The sequence below is a fragment of the Petromyzon marinus genome, chromosome 30, assembly GCF_048934315.1.
Source record: "Petromyzon marinus isolate PM22_M1 ecotype Great Lakes invasive population chromosome 30, UKy_Petmar_22M1.pri1.0, whole genome shotgun sequence".
Taxonomy (NCBI): domain Eukaryota; kingdom Metazoa; phylum Chordata; class Hyperoartia; order Petromyzontiformes; family Petromyzontidae; genus Petromyzon; species Petromyzon marinus.
The window spans coordinates 8,657,370-8,671,012 of NC_133696.1; the positions used below are offsets into that span (position 1 = coordinate 8,657,370).

Below are 13,643 nucleotides of genomic sequence, written 5' to 3' on the forward strand. Positions count from 1 at the left end.
TCAATGAAAATCCTCATCACCTGGTTACCCATTAATCTGGCCACGCACCCTCCTGTTTAAAACATTAGCCAGCAATGCTGCGAATGCACACACACACGTGGGAACACTGGAGCTTTACGTGGCCATTATCAGAATAAAACTTTTCCGCGTGCTCCCATAATGAATTTTCCCGAGCAACCCATATGTGTTTGTCCATGCCGCCCTCCGGGGTGGAAGATGCCGATGCTTGCGGTGCGCGTGCCACACCTAACCGGCTCCCTCCCCTCTCCGCCTCCCTCCCCTGATTTCAGTGACTTTCTCATCCTGCCCGGATTCATCGACTTCACCGTGGAGGAGGTGGTGAGTGGTGCCCGCCCTCACTGCCGAGTTCACACGTCACACGCCACGGATGTCACCTGCGGACGGGAATCAAACTTGCGTCGCCGGGTTGGGTAGCGCAGTGCGCTCACCACTGCGACACCGCTCCCCAAAACATTGTTGTCCTTCCGCCGTGCCTCCGATTAGCACGGTTGGCTACGTACGGTGCGAAAGAAGTTCAACATACATACATTGTTCACGTATGATGGAGACAAAGATCCCCCCGTATCACCAGATTTCGTAGTGCAGCGTGCCAGCCACTGCACTACCATTGTGCACACACACACATGCGGCACATTGTCCCTTAATTTTAAATCACCCTGAGCGCACCTGATTCCATTGGGATCACGAAAGCTCGGCAGGGCTGAGCCCGGAGAGCGCTTGGACAGGCGACCACCGCGCAAAGTTGGAGCCACGAAGCTCCATCCAAGCGCAGGAGGAGTGAGATGGACGGTAGCAGCTTTGGACCGTAGCAGCGTTGGACCGTGATGGATCGTGACGGCGGAAGCCTGCATCCAGTAGACCATGGCTGATTATGAAGATGATATGACACTGTATCTCTACCTTTCACTGCAGGGTGGAGGGGGGGGGGTAATGTTTCTATTACTGTGGTAGCAGTGCTATGGGCAGGCGGCTGGGAGCCTGTGAGTTGCCGGGGAAGCTTAAAACCAAAATAAGTCGGTGAAGTTGCTCTTGTGGCTTCATCCTGGATTGTGCCGGGTGGCTGTTGAGGGTTTAAGTGGTGGAGATGGAAGAGATGTGGGTGGGGGGGGCGAGAGAGAGGGGAGGGGAGTCGGGGGGGGGGGGGCTCTCACCCTAACCTCGTTAGCGGGGGGTGCAGTCGTTAATCCCAGCCGTCCGCTCGCCGTAGCATCGGCCTCTCAAACGGAACTTGGGACGGACATCGGCGGTTGTTAACACTGCGGTTGAGCACGGGTGACCCCGTAGAGGAGAGGGAGGGGGAGCGGCGTGCGTTTTCGAGGATCAGGGGTGGGAATCCATTGGGATTAGGGAGGCGAGATCAGGGTCGGGTTAGGCTTGGCGTGCGAGTGATCCGCACGGAATCGGCCGTGCATTGATTCGCTATTAAGCGTTTAAATCCCTGGCTGGTGAGACGCCGTCGCCTGCCCGCTATTCTCATGACCGCCGATCGTGAGAGGCGCGCTGGGCCCGTGTTCCGAGTCCGGCGGTTCTTCTACTTCTGGATGTTGCTCTAGAGCAGCGGCTGTGATGCTTCATATCGAGGTGGTTGATGAGCAGGGTGATTGTGTCAGGAGTGGCGGGGTGGTGAACACATTCCATGGTCTCTTTTCTGGGGTATCCGCATCTGCCGTGGAGTGTGGCAGCGCACGCCTACGATGTTGTTAGGGTTGACGGATTGCAGAATGACTTGCCGGCATCCACAATACCCACTGGGCTGCGAGGTTGTCACGAGTAGGCATTGCAGAAATCCGGTTCCTGAACCTGTGTACGCAGATCTCTGAGTGTTTTATCCTTGTTTTGTCCCACGTGATGCAAAACCACTCCCGGCCAGACATCCCCAATGCAATGCTTGTCAGGTGTTTCAGGCGTGGTGCTTCAAAGCGTGTGCAGGCGATGGCAGTGCCGAGTGCAACCCCCTCCCTCCCCCCGCTCTCTCGTACGCAGCAACACGGGTGCTGGATTTTCTCCATAGTTCTCCGGTTTCCTCTCAAACGAAGCCAAACGCTCATTTGCAATATTCGTGGCCGACGCTTCCCGGCGCAGCAGGATCCCGAGACTCGGTGAGGCCCTCCTTGGAGAGTCCTCGGCATTGTAGTGGTTTAATTTCTACGCGGGCACCGGTTGGCAAGCAGTTGAGCAGTCCGGGAGTGTGAGCAGCGTCGGCCCAGTTGCGACGGTGGGGACGCGCGGCCCAGCGACGGACGCAGCCGTCCTATTTAATTATTTAATTGCCGCTTGTTCTCTTTAATTGGGCTCTCTCTGAAAGTGCACGCGGCGGAGGAGGGAGGTGAAGGGAGGTGGCGGTGAGGGGGAGGCAGGGGGATCGAGCGGCGAGAGACGGCACCGCCGCGGTAGCGCGCCTGTCCGGACCTGCGGTGCTTTGGAAAAATCGGAAAAGAAATATCCCGGGATGGCACCCCCCCACCCCACCCCCACCCCTCCCCCCCACTCCGACACACACGGCCACCTTCGCGACGACCGTGCGACATGCACGTTCCAACGAAGAGCGCGTCGATTACAGCGATGGCGTTCACAGGCGGCGATCTCCGGCTACGTGGGGGATTTCGAGTCGCCGGCTCGTCGCACGCCGAGTTCCAGCTCCGGAAGTAATCGCCCCTCCCCCGGTGGCGGAGCCGCGGTGGTGAGGCTGTGGGTAATTGGCGTTAATGGGCACCGGGTCTGCTCTGGGTAACGCGGAGGTGGGGCGACGGTGGGGGAGGTGGGGGGGGCAGACAACTGGTGCGCCCTGCAGGGACATGCACCCGGTCCCCGCGTCTTGGGCGCGCGGGCGAAGACGCGCGATAAAAATATAAAAATAGACCCCCCCCCCCCGAGTTGATGGCGTCCCTTACGCAGCACGTCCACCCTGCGGTTCACTCGTCGTCATCTTCAGTCGTGATCTCTCCGCTGCTGGATAAAGACCTCCCAACCCCCCCAAACATCGGCGTCATCGCTCGCTCCGGTCACACAAACCGATCTCACTTCTTCATTGACCCTCGAGCGCGATGTCCTTTCGTTACGATAACGTCACGAAAGGATCGTCTTACTCGCTAAACTCTGGGCCCTGCCGTAGAAATGTGGACTCTTTACCACTGACTCTGGACCATTGACTCTGGACATCCAAACTGAGCAAACATTGTTCGCACGGCTCTGCAGACCTGCGGTACGTTATTAAACGGCAGGCTTTGTGGATATGTATTTGCGTCCTGCAGGACCCGCCACCATTGCGTAACTCTCCGTGGGGGCTTAAGTCCTCGCTGGATATTTGAGCATGTCCGCTTGCAGACCAGATTAAGTGGCTCGTTACCAGTAAGGCACGTCCGTAGCGAGATGTATACAGGATGTGGTGTGCTGGGGGTCGCATGATTTTTGGGTTGCCGACCCAGACAGACCCGGCTGAAATGAAGCCCCGATCATGTCCACGTTTCAAGTTTATTTTGTTGAACAAGCTGACGACTCGGTCGATCATGATAATCCACTGCCTGCACGTGTTTCTACTGTGAGAGCAGTACGAATAGTACAGGGAGGCTTAAATGTTGACTGCAACAACTTTCAGGATCTGGCAGAAGGAAGGAAGTGACGGCAAGGTTTGGCAGCATCGACGGCTTTGTCGGCGATGACCCCTTGTGTGACTTGGGTAAAACCCTCCCGCAAATATCCGCCCCAAAGCTCATTCACGAAGATTTGCGGGGTCACGAGGCGGCTCTCAAAGCGCCGTTCGGCCTCCTGTGCGGTGGTGGTGGTGCCGCCCCCCCCTAAGCCGGCGGGCGGTGACTTCCCTGGTGAGCCGGTGGCGACACTTACGCCGGTTCTTCCACCAGGCGGCAGATGCAGCCACCGTAGCATGCGCCAACTATAATAATACGACAATGGTAATAAGAATCATTTGTTTATTTAGCCACGATTGCCACACTATCGTCCGAAGACTTATCGGGAGGGTCGTTCCTTTGGGATGCTTGGCCGTCATTCATTTTGTGTCGCACGGCTTTAAAGCAACTTCCTCACCACCGCCGTGGAAGCACACACATCGTGGGCAGGAGAGGCCAGTGTGGCAATACCCTCCTCTGTCTTCGCCAGCTACGCAGCTCCCACGTCTTGGCGCCACCACGTGGTTGCACCGACCGGGAAGCAATGGCGAGATACGGCCGTACTCACTGGTGCCGGCCACGATGCGTCCTCAGTCTCAGTGATTCGATGGCGCGCCGGTTAACAGTGATCCCCCCCCACCCCTTTTTCCATCGAGGACCTGACGTCGGCGCTCACCAAGAAGATCACGCTGAAGACGCCGCTCGTCTCCTCGCCCATGGACACCGTCACCGAGTCCGACATGGCCATCGCCATGGCGGTGAGAGCGGCGCAAATTTGCTCACCGAGATTTACCCGGGCTCACCGAGAGTGACCCGGGGGGGTGTCACTTAAATGGGTCTCACTTTCATCACGCAGTATGAGAGGCAAATGTTCCCTGAACCTGTCCTGGGCCTCCCCCTGGGTTAACTCGGCCTCAAGAATTTGAGCACCTTGTGCAATGTGGCGTAAACATCAGCTGTGGGAGACAGAGGTGCCGGCGTGGTGCTGGCCGACACCACCCTCTCGTGCTCTGTGCCGGCGTTCATCGGTGCTCACCAACAGCACTTACCCCAACAATGTCTTAAGGCTACATGGGTATTGGGGGGGGGTGGTGGTGGTGTTTGTCTTTGTTTGAGCAGCTGATGGGCGGCATCGGCTTTATCCATCACAACTGCACCCCCGAGTCCCAGGCTCACGAAGTGCACCAGGTCAAGGTACGTCGAGCAACATCGCCACCCTCTCTTCTTAAAAATAAAACAAACCCCATCCTCTCTTTGTGAAAATCTCTCTCCCAGTTGCACCCCGATTGTGCTATCAGCACCCAGTCATGAGTTTAATTTATTGAGAAATCTTGCGGGGCAGTGCAAAACCCCCTCTCCCCCAACTTCCGCGGTTGGGAACGGCCAACAGAAGCGGATATCCATTGAGTGATAATGATTTTCCTCCGCCACGATTCTACGAACCGTCATGATCTTGAGGTCACGTAATTGAAGGGCAAATTAGTATAATGTTTTGCCTCGTTTGTGCTTTTCCTTGCGTTTGGCGGCAGCAATTTGTTCCGGAGCTAAAGCGCCATTGGTCGTGGTCTGCTGGCCACGATGAGAGGGCTTTAGCAGAGAGAGAGAGAGTCGTTTTGCTGTTCCTCTTCCGTTGACGGAGCATAGACTGCTGTGTGGGTTTATTACGCGCTGCATAGTTTGGGTTGCGTGACCACAGTTGCACTACTGCGGCTTGTCTTTAATGTATCTCTGTGAATCTCTCCATATCTCTGTGTCTCTATGGTTTTACTTACACCGTCCATAGTTAACCATGGCCACAGTCGCACCACTGTGGCTTGCGTCCTTAATTTTCTATCGATGAAGATGTGCCCATCGGCCTGTTGTTGATGATGTTTTGATGGTAGTTGTAGAGCCTGCCTCGTGTACTCGGTGTTGTCAGTGCTGTCCCATCTGCACTGCCTCTTCGCCACAGATGATCAGGATGAGAGCGGCCTTGATTTTTTTTTTTTGCACCGCATCTCCCTCTAACCTTTGCTCTCACCTCCACCGCTCATCTCTCACCTCTCTCTCTCTCCGCTCGCTGCCCACTGCTCAACTACTAACTGGTCACCGCTTGTGACTCGCCACTCATTTACTCACTGATCACCACTCATGTACTCATCCCTCGCCCACCCGCCTGCCCGCCCGCCCACCCACCAACCACCACCCACGATCCATCGCTCTTTGCTCACCGCCCGCCCTCCTTCGTCACTCACCGCTTGCCGCTCACCACGGCCGCTCGCCGGCAGAAGTACGAGCAGGGCTTTATCACGGACCCCGTGGTGCTGAGCCCGGCACACACGGTGGGCGACGTGCTGGAGGCCAAGGCGCGCCATGGCTTCTCAGGGATCCCCATCACCGAGACGGGGCGCATGGGCGGCCGCCTCGCCGGCGTCATCACCTCGCGCGACATCGACTTCCTCACCGAGAAAGACCACGGCATCCCGCTCCACCAGGTCGCTCGTCGCGGCGCCACCACCGCAAGCCGCCACTGCCACAGTGCTGCCACCGTGGCGGTGGTGGGCACAGTGATCGTTGTGGTGTTCGTGGTATTGTTACTGGAGGGTGATGGTCATTGTCGTTAATTCGTGACAATTGTGGTGGTGGTGGTGGTGATGGCGATAGTGATCACTTTGGTGTTGGTGATGATCGCTGTGGTGTTAGTGGTTAGAGTGGCGGTGGTGATAGTAATTGTGGTGTTAGTGGTCAGCAGTAGTGTCGTGGTTATTGCCACAGCTCACGGCCACCACCAGTGACGATCTGATCCGATCCTGGGCCTCCCCTGGTGCAGTGTGTAAACATCGCCACGAAGGAGACAAAGGGGGCCGGGTGAGGTGCTGGCCATAACCCCGCAACAGTCTGTTAAGGCTATACGGGGAATCGTTGTCTTTGGTGGTGGTTGAGTTAGTCAGCGCTTTGGAGACAAGCGTTAGTGTGTCACATAGATTTGTGAAGCCCCCAAAACCACTTGTTTGCCAGGTGGCCTGGAGATGGCAGTACAGCAAATGGCTTACTTAATCCTCCTGTGCTGAACTTTGAGTATTTTGCCCTGGCACCTACAGATTCCACATTCAGTGTCGGTGACAGTGATGGTGTTTGTATCTCTGCTGATGGTGGTAATGATGGTGATTGTGTTTGTAGCGCTGCTGATGGTGGTAATGATGGTGATTGTGTTTGTATCGTTGTCGATGGTGGTGATGATGATGGAGTCAGTGTTGGTGTTGTATTTCTGTCGATGATCCGAATGATGATGATTGTTTCGCTCTTGATGGTGGCGATAATGTTGATGGCGGTGACGGGTGATGGTGACGTTGATGGCGGTGGGGCAGGTGATGACGCGGAAGGAGGACCTTGTGGTGGCCCCATTTGGCGTGACCCTCAAGGAGGCCAATGACATCCTTCAGAGGAGCAAGAAAGGCACGTGTGTGTGTGTGTCCCGCTGCACCATCACAGCACGTGTGTGTGTGTGTGTGTCCCGCTTCACCATCACAGCACGTGTGTGTGTGTGTGTCCCATTTCACCATCACAGCACGTGTGTGTGTGTGTCCCGCTGCACCATCACAGCACGTGTGTGTGTGTGTGTCCTGCTTCACCATCACAGCACGTGTGTGTGTGTGTCCCGCTGCACCATCACAGCACGTGTGTGTGTGTGTGTGTCCCGCTTCACCATCACAGCACGTGTGTGTGTGTGTGTCCCATTTCACCATCACAGCTCGTGTGTGTGTGTGTGTGTCTCGCTGCACCATCACAGCACGTGTGTGTGTGTGTGTCCCACTTCACCATCACAGCACGTGTGTGTGTGTCCCGCTTCACCATCACAGCACGTGTGTGTGTGTGTCCCGCTTCACCATCACAGCATGTGTGTGTGTGTGTGTCCCGCTTCACCATCACAGCACGTGTGTGTGTGTGTGTCCCGCTTCACCATCACAGCACGTGTGTGTGTGTCCCACTTCACCATCACAGCACGTGTGTGTGTGTGTGTCCCACTTCACCATCACAGCACGTGTGTGTGTGTGTGTCCCACTTCACCATCACAGCACGTGTGTGTGTGTGTGTGTCCCGCTTCACCATCACAGCACGTGTGTGTGTGTGTGTCCCACTTCACCATCACAGCACGTGTGTGTGTGTGTGTGTCCCGCTTCACCATCACAGCACGTGTGTGTGTGTGTCCCACTTCACTATCACAGCACGTGTGTGTGTGTGTCCCACTTCACCATCACAGCACGTGTGTGTGTGTGTGTGTCCCGCTTCACCATCACACACGTGTGTGTGTGTGTGTGTGTCCCACTTCACCATCACAGCACGTGTGTGTGTGCGTGTGTCCCACTTCACCATCACAGCACGTGTGTGTGTGTGTCCCACTTCACCATCACAGCACGTGTGTGTGTGTGTCCCACTTCACCATCACAGCACGTGTGTGTGTGTGTGTGTCCCGCTTCACCATCGCAGCACGTGTGTGTGTCCCACCCAACTCCGCGATGGTAGCGCAGAGTGCCTCCACTAGGTCAACTCAGCCTCAAATGAGTACCTAGTGCGGTGTGTAAACATCGCCACTCGGGAGACAAAGGCGTGGTGTTGGCCACCCACCCGCTCGTGTGCCATGCTGGCCTTCATAGATGCTCACGAACACCACTTGCTCCCACACGTGTGTGTTCCCCGCCCCCACTCCACGATCGCAGTGCGGGTTCACACAGCGCCGACGTGTACACCCCATAGCACCCCAGTGCGCTGGGCAGCAACAGACAAAATAACCACCTTGCACGGAAATGCATCGCCCATTTACAAGATACGGTTTGAGACTGAGTGGTTAAGTGAGTGAGTCAGTAAACGAGGGGGTAGGTGAGTGAGTGGGTTGGGGAGTGAGTGAGTAAACGAGGGGGTTAGTGAGTGAGTGGGGGTGGGCTCATGAGTGGGTGAGTGAGTGAATGAACGAGCGAGTGAACGAGAGTGAGAGCGAGTCGATATACGGGTGAGCGATGAAGTCACAAACCAAGCTTAGCACGCGAGCTGGGGTGAGCGAGCAGAGCGGCGCAGCTTGGCCATCGCAGAACAACACACGTGGCATGCCGCTTGGGAGATGTGGTATCGATTACAAAAGGTGACGATGAGAACGATGACGACGGCGATGATTATGATGATGACACGTATCCATCCGTCCGTCCGTCCGCGCCACTGCAGGGAAGCTGCCGATCGTGAACGAGGCCGGCGAGCTGGTGGCCATCATGGCACGCACCGACCTCAAGAAGAACCGCGACTTCCCGCTCGCCTCCAAGGACGCGCACAAGCAGCTGCTGTGCGGCGCCGCCGTCGGCACTCGCCCGGACGACCAGCACCGCCTGGAGCTGCTCGTCAAGGCCGGGGTGGACGTCGTCATCCTGGTACGCTGCACGCCCGCTCGTCCGTGATGGCTCGCTCAGCCCGCCTGTCATGGCTGCGGCTTGTCTGCCCGCCCCCACGGCTGTCTCGCCCCGCCTCTACAGCCATCTTTACCCCGCCGCCACAGCTATTTCGTCCTGCTCGCCACGGCTATAGTTTGTCCGTCCGTGACACCACCGTTTAGTCCCCAGTGCCGCCGGTGTGAGCCCGTGTCATTTCCGTGTGTGTGTGTGTGTGCGTGTGTGTGCGTGTGTGTGTGTGTGTGCACATGCGCGCTGATGCCAGGCGGTTGTGTCCGTGTGTGTGTGTGTGTGCGCATGCGCGCTGATGCCAGGCGGTTGTGTCCGTGTGTGTGTGTGCGCATGCGCGCTGATGCCAGGCGGTTGTGTCCGTGTGTGTGTGTTTGGCCACATAGGGAGTGATGGATGCGTTGTTGGCCTGTGTGCGGATTTGGGTAGGGCCGGTCCCGTGTGTTTGTGCCGTCTTACGCATGTGTGCCTGTGTGTGCTATCCAGTGAGTGACGCTCCATGTACAGTATTCCCTCGTTATTCTTGAATTACCTTGAATAAATACGTAAATAAGCTATTAAATACGTGCAAATTATCATAGTAACCCAACAAATTGGTGAGAATAAATATAAAGTAAATAAAAATAAATATTAAAGTATTCAATAAGAATGTATAAATTAACTTACCTTAAATTATAATGATGCTATACATCATCACTTTATCTCATCACTTTTTCGCATCACATTCTCTCTCGTCACTTGATTTCTCTCTCTTCATGCAGCCGTGTTGAGTTTTGGATGCGATTCGCGGAGAGCCAAAATCGCGGACAGCAAGTCGGTGAATAACGATGGAAACGCTGTCTACCACCGCCCTGTGTGCTCCTCCCTGCGTGGCCCCCAGGACTCCTCCCAAGGGAACTCGGTGTTCCAGATCAACATGATCCGCTACATCAAGCAGACGTACCCCGAGCTGCAGGTCATCGGCGGCAACGGTGAGAGTAACATCGCGAGGGGGAGGGGGTCCCACGGGGCTGGGGGGGAGGGGCGGAGGTCCCAGTGCGGTGAACGTCCACACTGAGAATCAGAACCAACATTGGATGGCGTGCGGCGGACATACAGAGGCGGAGTTAGCGACAGATAGGACCTCAGGCATATTTGGTAAGGGTTAGGGTTGAATCGTGTAGCTGATTGGCTAGTTGGTTAGGATTGAGATAGGGCCAGTACTCGCGGCTTTAGGCCCGTGGGTTAGAGGTGGGGCTCGTACTGGTGCCCAGTTGAATTATGGTTAGAGAGGTATAGCTAAGAGTAGCTGGGTTAGCTCATTGCTTACAGGTAAAGCCAGAAGGAGACCAATGATCATTAAATATTCACATCACGTGCAGGCTAATTGAATAAACGGGACGGAACAAACGAGAAGAACGGTACCAATAATGTAATATAAATGAGCAGAATTGCGACCCTGAGTCGCTACACCGAGCGTGGTCGTGGCGGTGGGCATTGGCGCGGGGAGCGAGCAGTTGCGTGAGTAGCGATCGCGTGCCACCCTCACAGTGGTGACGGCGGCGCAGGCCAAGAACCTGATCGACGCGGGGGTGGACGCGCTCCGAGTCGGCATGGGTGCCGGCTCCATCTGCATCACGCAGGAAGGTGAGTGTGTGTTGGCCGGCTCCATCTGCATCACGCAGGGAGGTGAGTGTGTGCGCCGGCTCCATCTGCATCACGCAGGAAGGTGAGTGTGTGTTGGCCGGCTCCATCTGCATCACGCAGGAAGGTGAGTGTGTGTTGGCCGGCTCCATCTGCATCATGCAGGGAGGTGAGTGTGTGTTGGCCGGCTCCATCTGCATCACGCAGGAAGGTGAGTGTGTGTTGGCCGGCTCCATCTGCATCACGCAGGGAGGTGAGTGTGTGCGCCGGCTCCATCTGCATCACGCAGGAAGGTGAGTGTGTGTTGGCCGGCTCCATCTGCATCACGCAGGAAGGTGAGTGTGTGTTGGCCGGCTCCATCTGCATCATGCAGGGAGGTGAGTGTGTGTTGGCCGGCTCCATCTGCATCACGCAGGAAGGTGAGTGTGTGTTGGCCGGCTCCATCTGCATCACGCAGGAAGGTGAGTGTGTGCGCCGGCTCCATCTGCATCACACAGGAAGGTGAGTGTGTGCGCCGGCTCCATCTGCATCACACAGGAAGGTGAGTGTGTGTGCGCCGGCTCCATCTGCATCACTCAGGGAGGTGAGTGTGTGTTGGCCGGCTCCATCTGCATCACGCAGGAAGGTGAGTGTGTGTGCGCGCGCGCGAAAGCGAGCGACGTCACATCACACATGTGGAACCACACGCACTGCGTCACGTGGAACGCACCACGCGGAATCCGCGCACCTTAACACATTGGGCGCCGCGGTGGCGAGATGTTAACTACCTCGCCTGATATGCAGGAGGTCGTGGGTTTGATCCCGACCCTGACACCTTTATATTTGAAGTTTACGTGTCTCTCTCCCCGTGGTCACGTGGCTTTTTCCCCGAGTCCTCCGTATTTTCTGTCCAGATTTAGAAGCAATGTGCGTTTAGAGTATTTGGCTGCAATACATTTCCACATGATAAGCCACTTCATTGAGCCATTATTTGTGGCCAGGCCGCATCTGAAAAAAAGCTACGTAGCTCAGTGGGCCTTAACTGGTAAAATAAAAGTTTAATAGTTTATTTCCTGACATCGCACCGTACCAACCACACCATGCGCGTGCGTGCTCGTGTGCGCAACCCCATGTGTGTATTTGTGTACCCGTGTGCGTGCGTGTACCCGTGTGTGCTCGCGCGTGCAGTGATGGCAGTTGGCCGCCCCCAGGGCACCGCCGTGTACCGCGTGGCTGAGTACGCGCGCCGCTTCGGTGTGCCCGTCATGGCTGATGGCGGCATCCAGACGGTGGGGCACATCACCAAGGCGCTGGCGCTCGGGGCCTCCACCGGTGTGGGAAGCACGCGCGCGCGCACGCACACTCGTGACTCTACCGTTTGTGGGTTTGTACCGCTGACAGGTTGTACTGTCGGTAGGTTGTACCACGATTGTACACTGCCATAGGTGGACCGTACCACCAACAGGTTTTACCACTGATGGGCCCGGCCGTGCCACGAACGGGTCGCACCACCAATGGGTTGTACCACTAACGGGGGCCGTAGCACTGGCAGGCTGCGCCACTGATGGGCCGCACCCCTGATGGGCTGTCCCACTGATGGGGACTGTATCATTCTCGGGGTGTATCACCGGACCGTGCCACTGCGCGTACAGTGATGATGGGCTCCCTGCTGGCCGCCACCACGGAGGCGCCGGGCGAGTACTTCTTCTCGGACGGCGTGCGGCTCAAAAAGTACCGTGGCATGGGCTCGCTGGACGCCATGGAGAAGAACCAGGGCAGCCAGAGCCGCTACTTCAGGTGCCGCCACTGCCGCCACCACCATAACCGCCACCACCAACGCCACTACCATCACCGCTGCCATCACCACTGCCGCCATCCCCACCGCCGCGCGGAAAGTGCGGACGTCGTGGAGAGAGAAACACGTCCCTATGCGGGAACTTCGGGAGAAGCAGACCAGAGCACACTGCCAGTCAGAGGCTCGACCTAGCCTGTACAAACCAGCCAATTGGCAGATAGACCTCACGGTAACTCTTAACGGAGCCGGGGAAGGCTTGTCAAGGCCAGGGGAAGGCTCGTGGAGGATGGGGGGAAGCTTATGAAGGGCTGTGGGAACCTCATGAAGGTTAAGGAAGTCTCATGAAGGCTCATGTATGCATGTTGAACTTCTTTCGCCACCGAATTTTGCCAACCGTCCTAATTGGTTGGCTACCTACGGAGAAGGCTGAGAAGGCTCATAAAGGGCAGGCATGGGTTGTGAAGGGCCAGGGAAGCCCTTGAAGGCTGTGGACACTACCCGGAGTGAGACGTCGCTGGCTGCCGTGTGTTTCATAGCGAGAACGACAAGATGAAGGTGGCGCAAGGCGTATCGGGCTCCGTGCAGGACAAGGGCTCGGTGCAGCGTTTCGTGCCGTACCTCATCGCCGGCATGCAGCACGGCTGCCAGGACATCGGCGCCAAGTCGCTCTCCATCCTCCGGCACGGCGTGACCCCCGCGCACACCCACGCCAAACATGCGGCACTACCACTGCCGCCACCACCACCACCACAGTCACACAACCATTGCTACCGTCAAACAAAGACCTCCCAGTATAGCCTTAACAGAGTGTAGGAGCAAGTGGTGTTCGTGAGTAACAATGCAGGCCGCCACGGCACACGAGGGGGTGGGTGGCCAGCACCATGCCCGGCCACCTTTGTCTCCCGAGTGGTGATGTTTACACACTGCACCAGGTACTCATTTGAGGCAGAGTTGACCTAGGGGAGACCCAGGACCGGCTCAGATAATCATCACTGGTGTTGACCGTGAACAGGAATCGAACCCGGGTCTCTAGGTCCGTAGCATAGCGCGCTAACCGCTGCACTACCGCCCCTTACACTGTTATTGCCACCACCGCCATGACCACTGCCATTACCATCATCATCATTGCCACCACGACTGCTGCCTCCACCATTGCCGCCACAACCGCCACCGCCG

General features: G+C 56.8%; 1 protein-coding gene across 4 annotated transcripts in view; it reads left to right on the forward strand.

The window, feature by feature from the left end:
• Nucleotides 1–13,643, forward strand: part of LOC116947556 (inosine-5'-monophosphate dehydrogenase 1-like) — a 36,456-nt gene that overhangs the window by 15,170 nt on the left and 7,643 nt on the right. For all 4 annotated transcript variants that reach the window (XM_076070687.1, XM_032963433.2, XM_076070685.1 and 1 more), the window contains 11 exons: nucleotides 291–339; nucleotides 4,304–4,405; nucleotides 4,767–4,841; nucleotides 5,915–6,121; nucleotides 6,995–7,082; nucleotides 8,844–9,043; nucleotides 9,951–10,041; nucleotides 10,601–10,696; nucleotides 11,861–12,004; nucleotides 12,325–12,469; nucleotides 13,004–13,147. In XM_076070687.1, coding sequence (XP_075926802.1) covers nucleotides 291–339; nucleotides 4,304–4,405; nucleotides 4,767–4,841; nucleotides 5,915–6,121; nucleotides 6,995–7,082; nucleotides 8,844–9,043; nucleotides 9,951–10,041; nucleotides 10,601–10,696; nucleotides 11,861–12,004; nucleotides 12,325–12,469; nucleotides 13,004–13,147 — 1,341 coding nt within the window. The remainder of the gene's footprint in view (nucleotides 1–290; nucleotides 340–4,303; nucleotides 4,406–4,766; nucleotides 4,842–5,914; nucleotides 6,122–6,994; nucleotides 7,083–8,843; nucleotides 9,044–9,950; nucleotides 10,042–10,600; nucleotides 10,697–11,860; nucleotides 12,005–12,324; nucleotides 12,470–13,003; nucleotides 13,148–13,643) is intronic.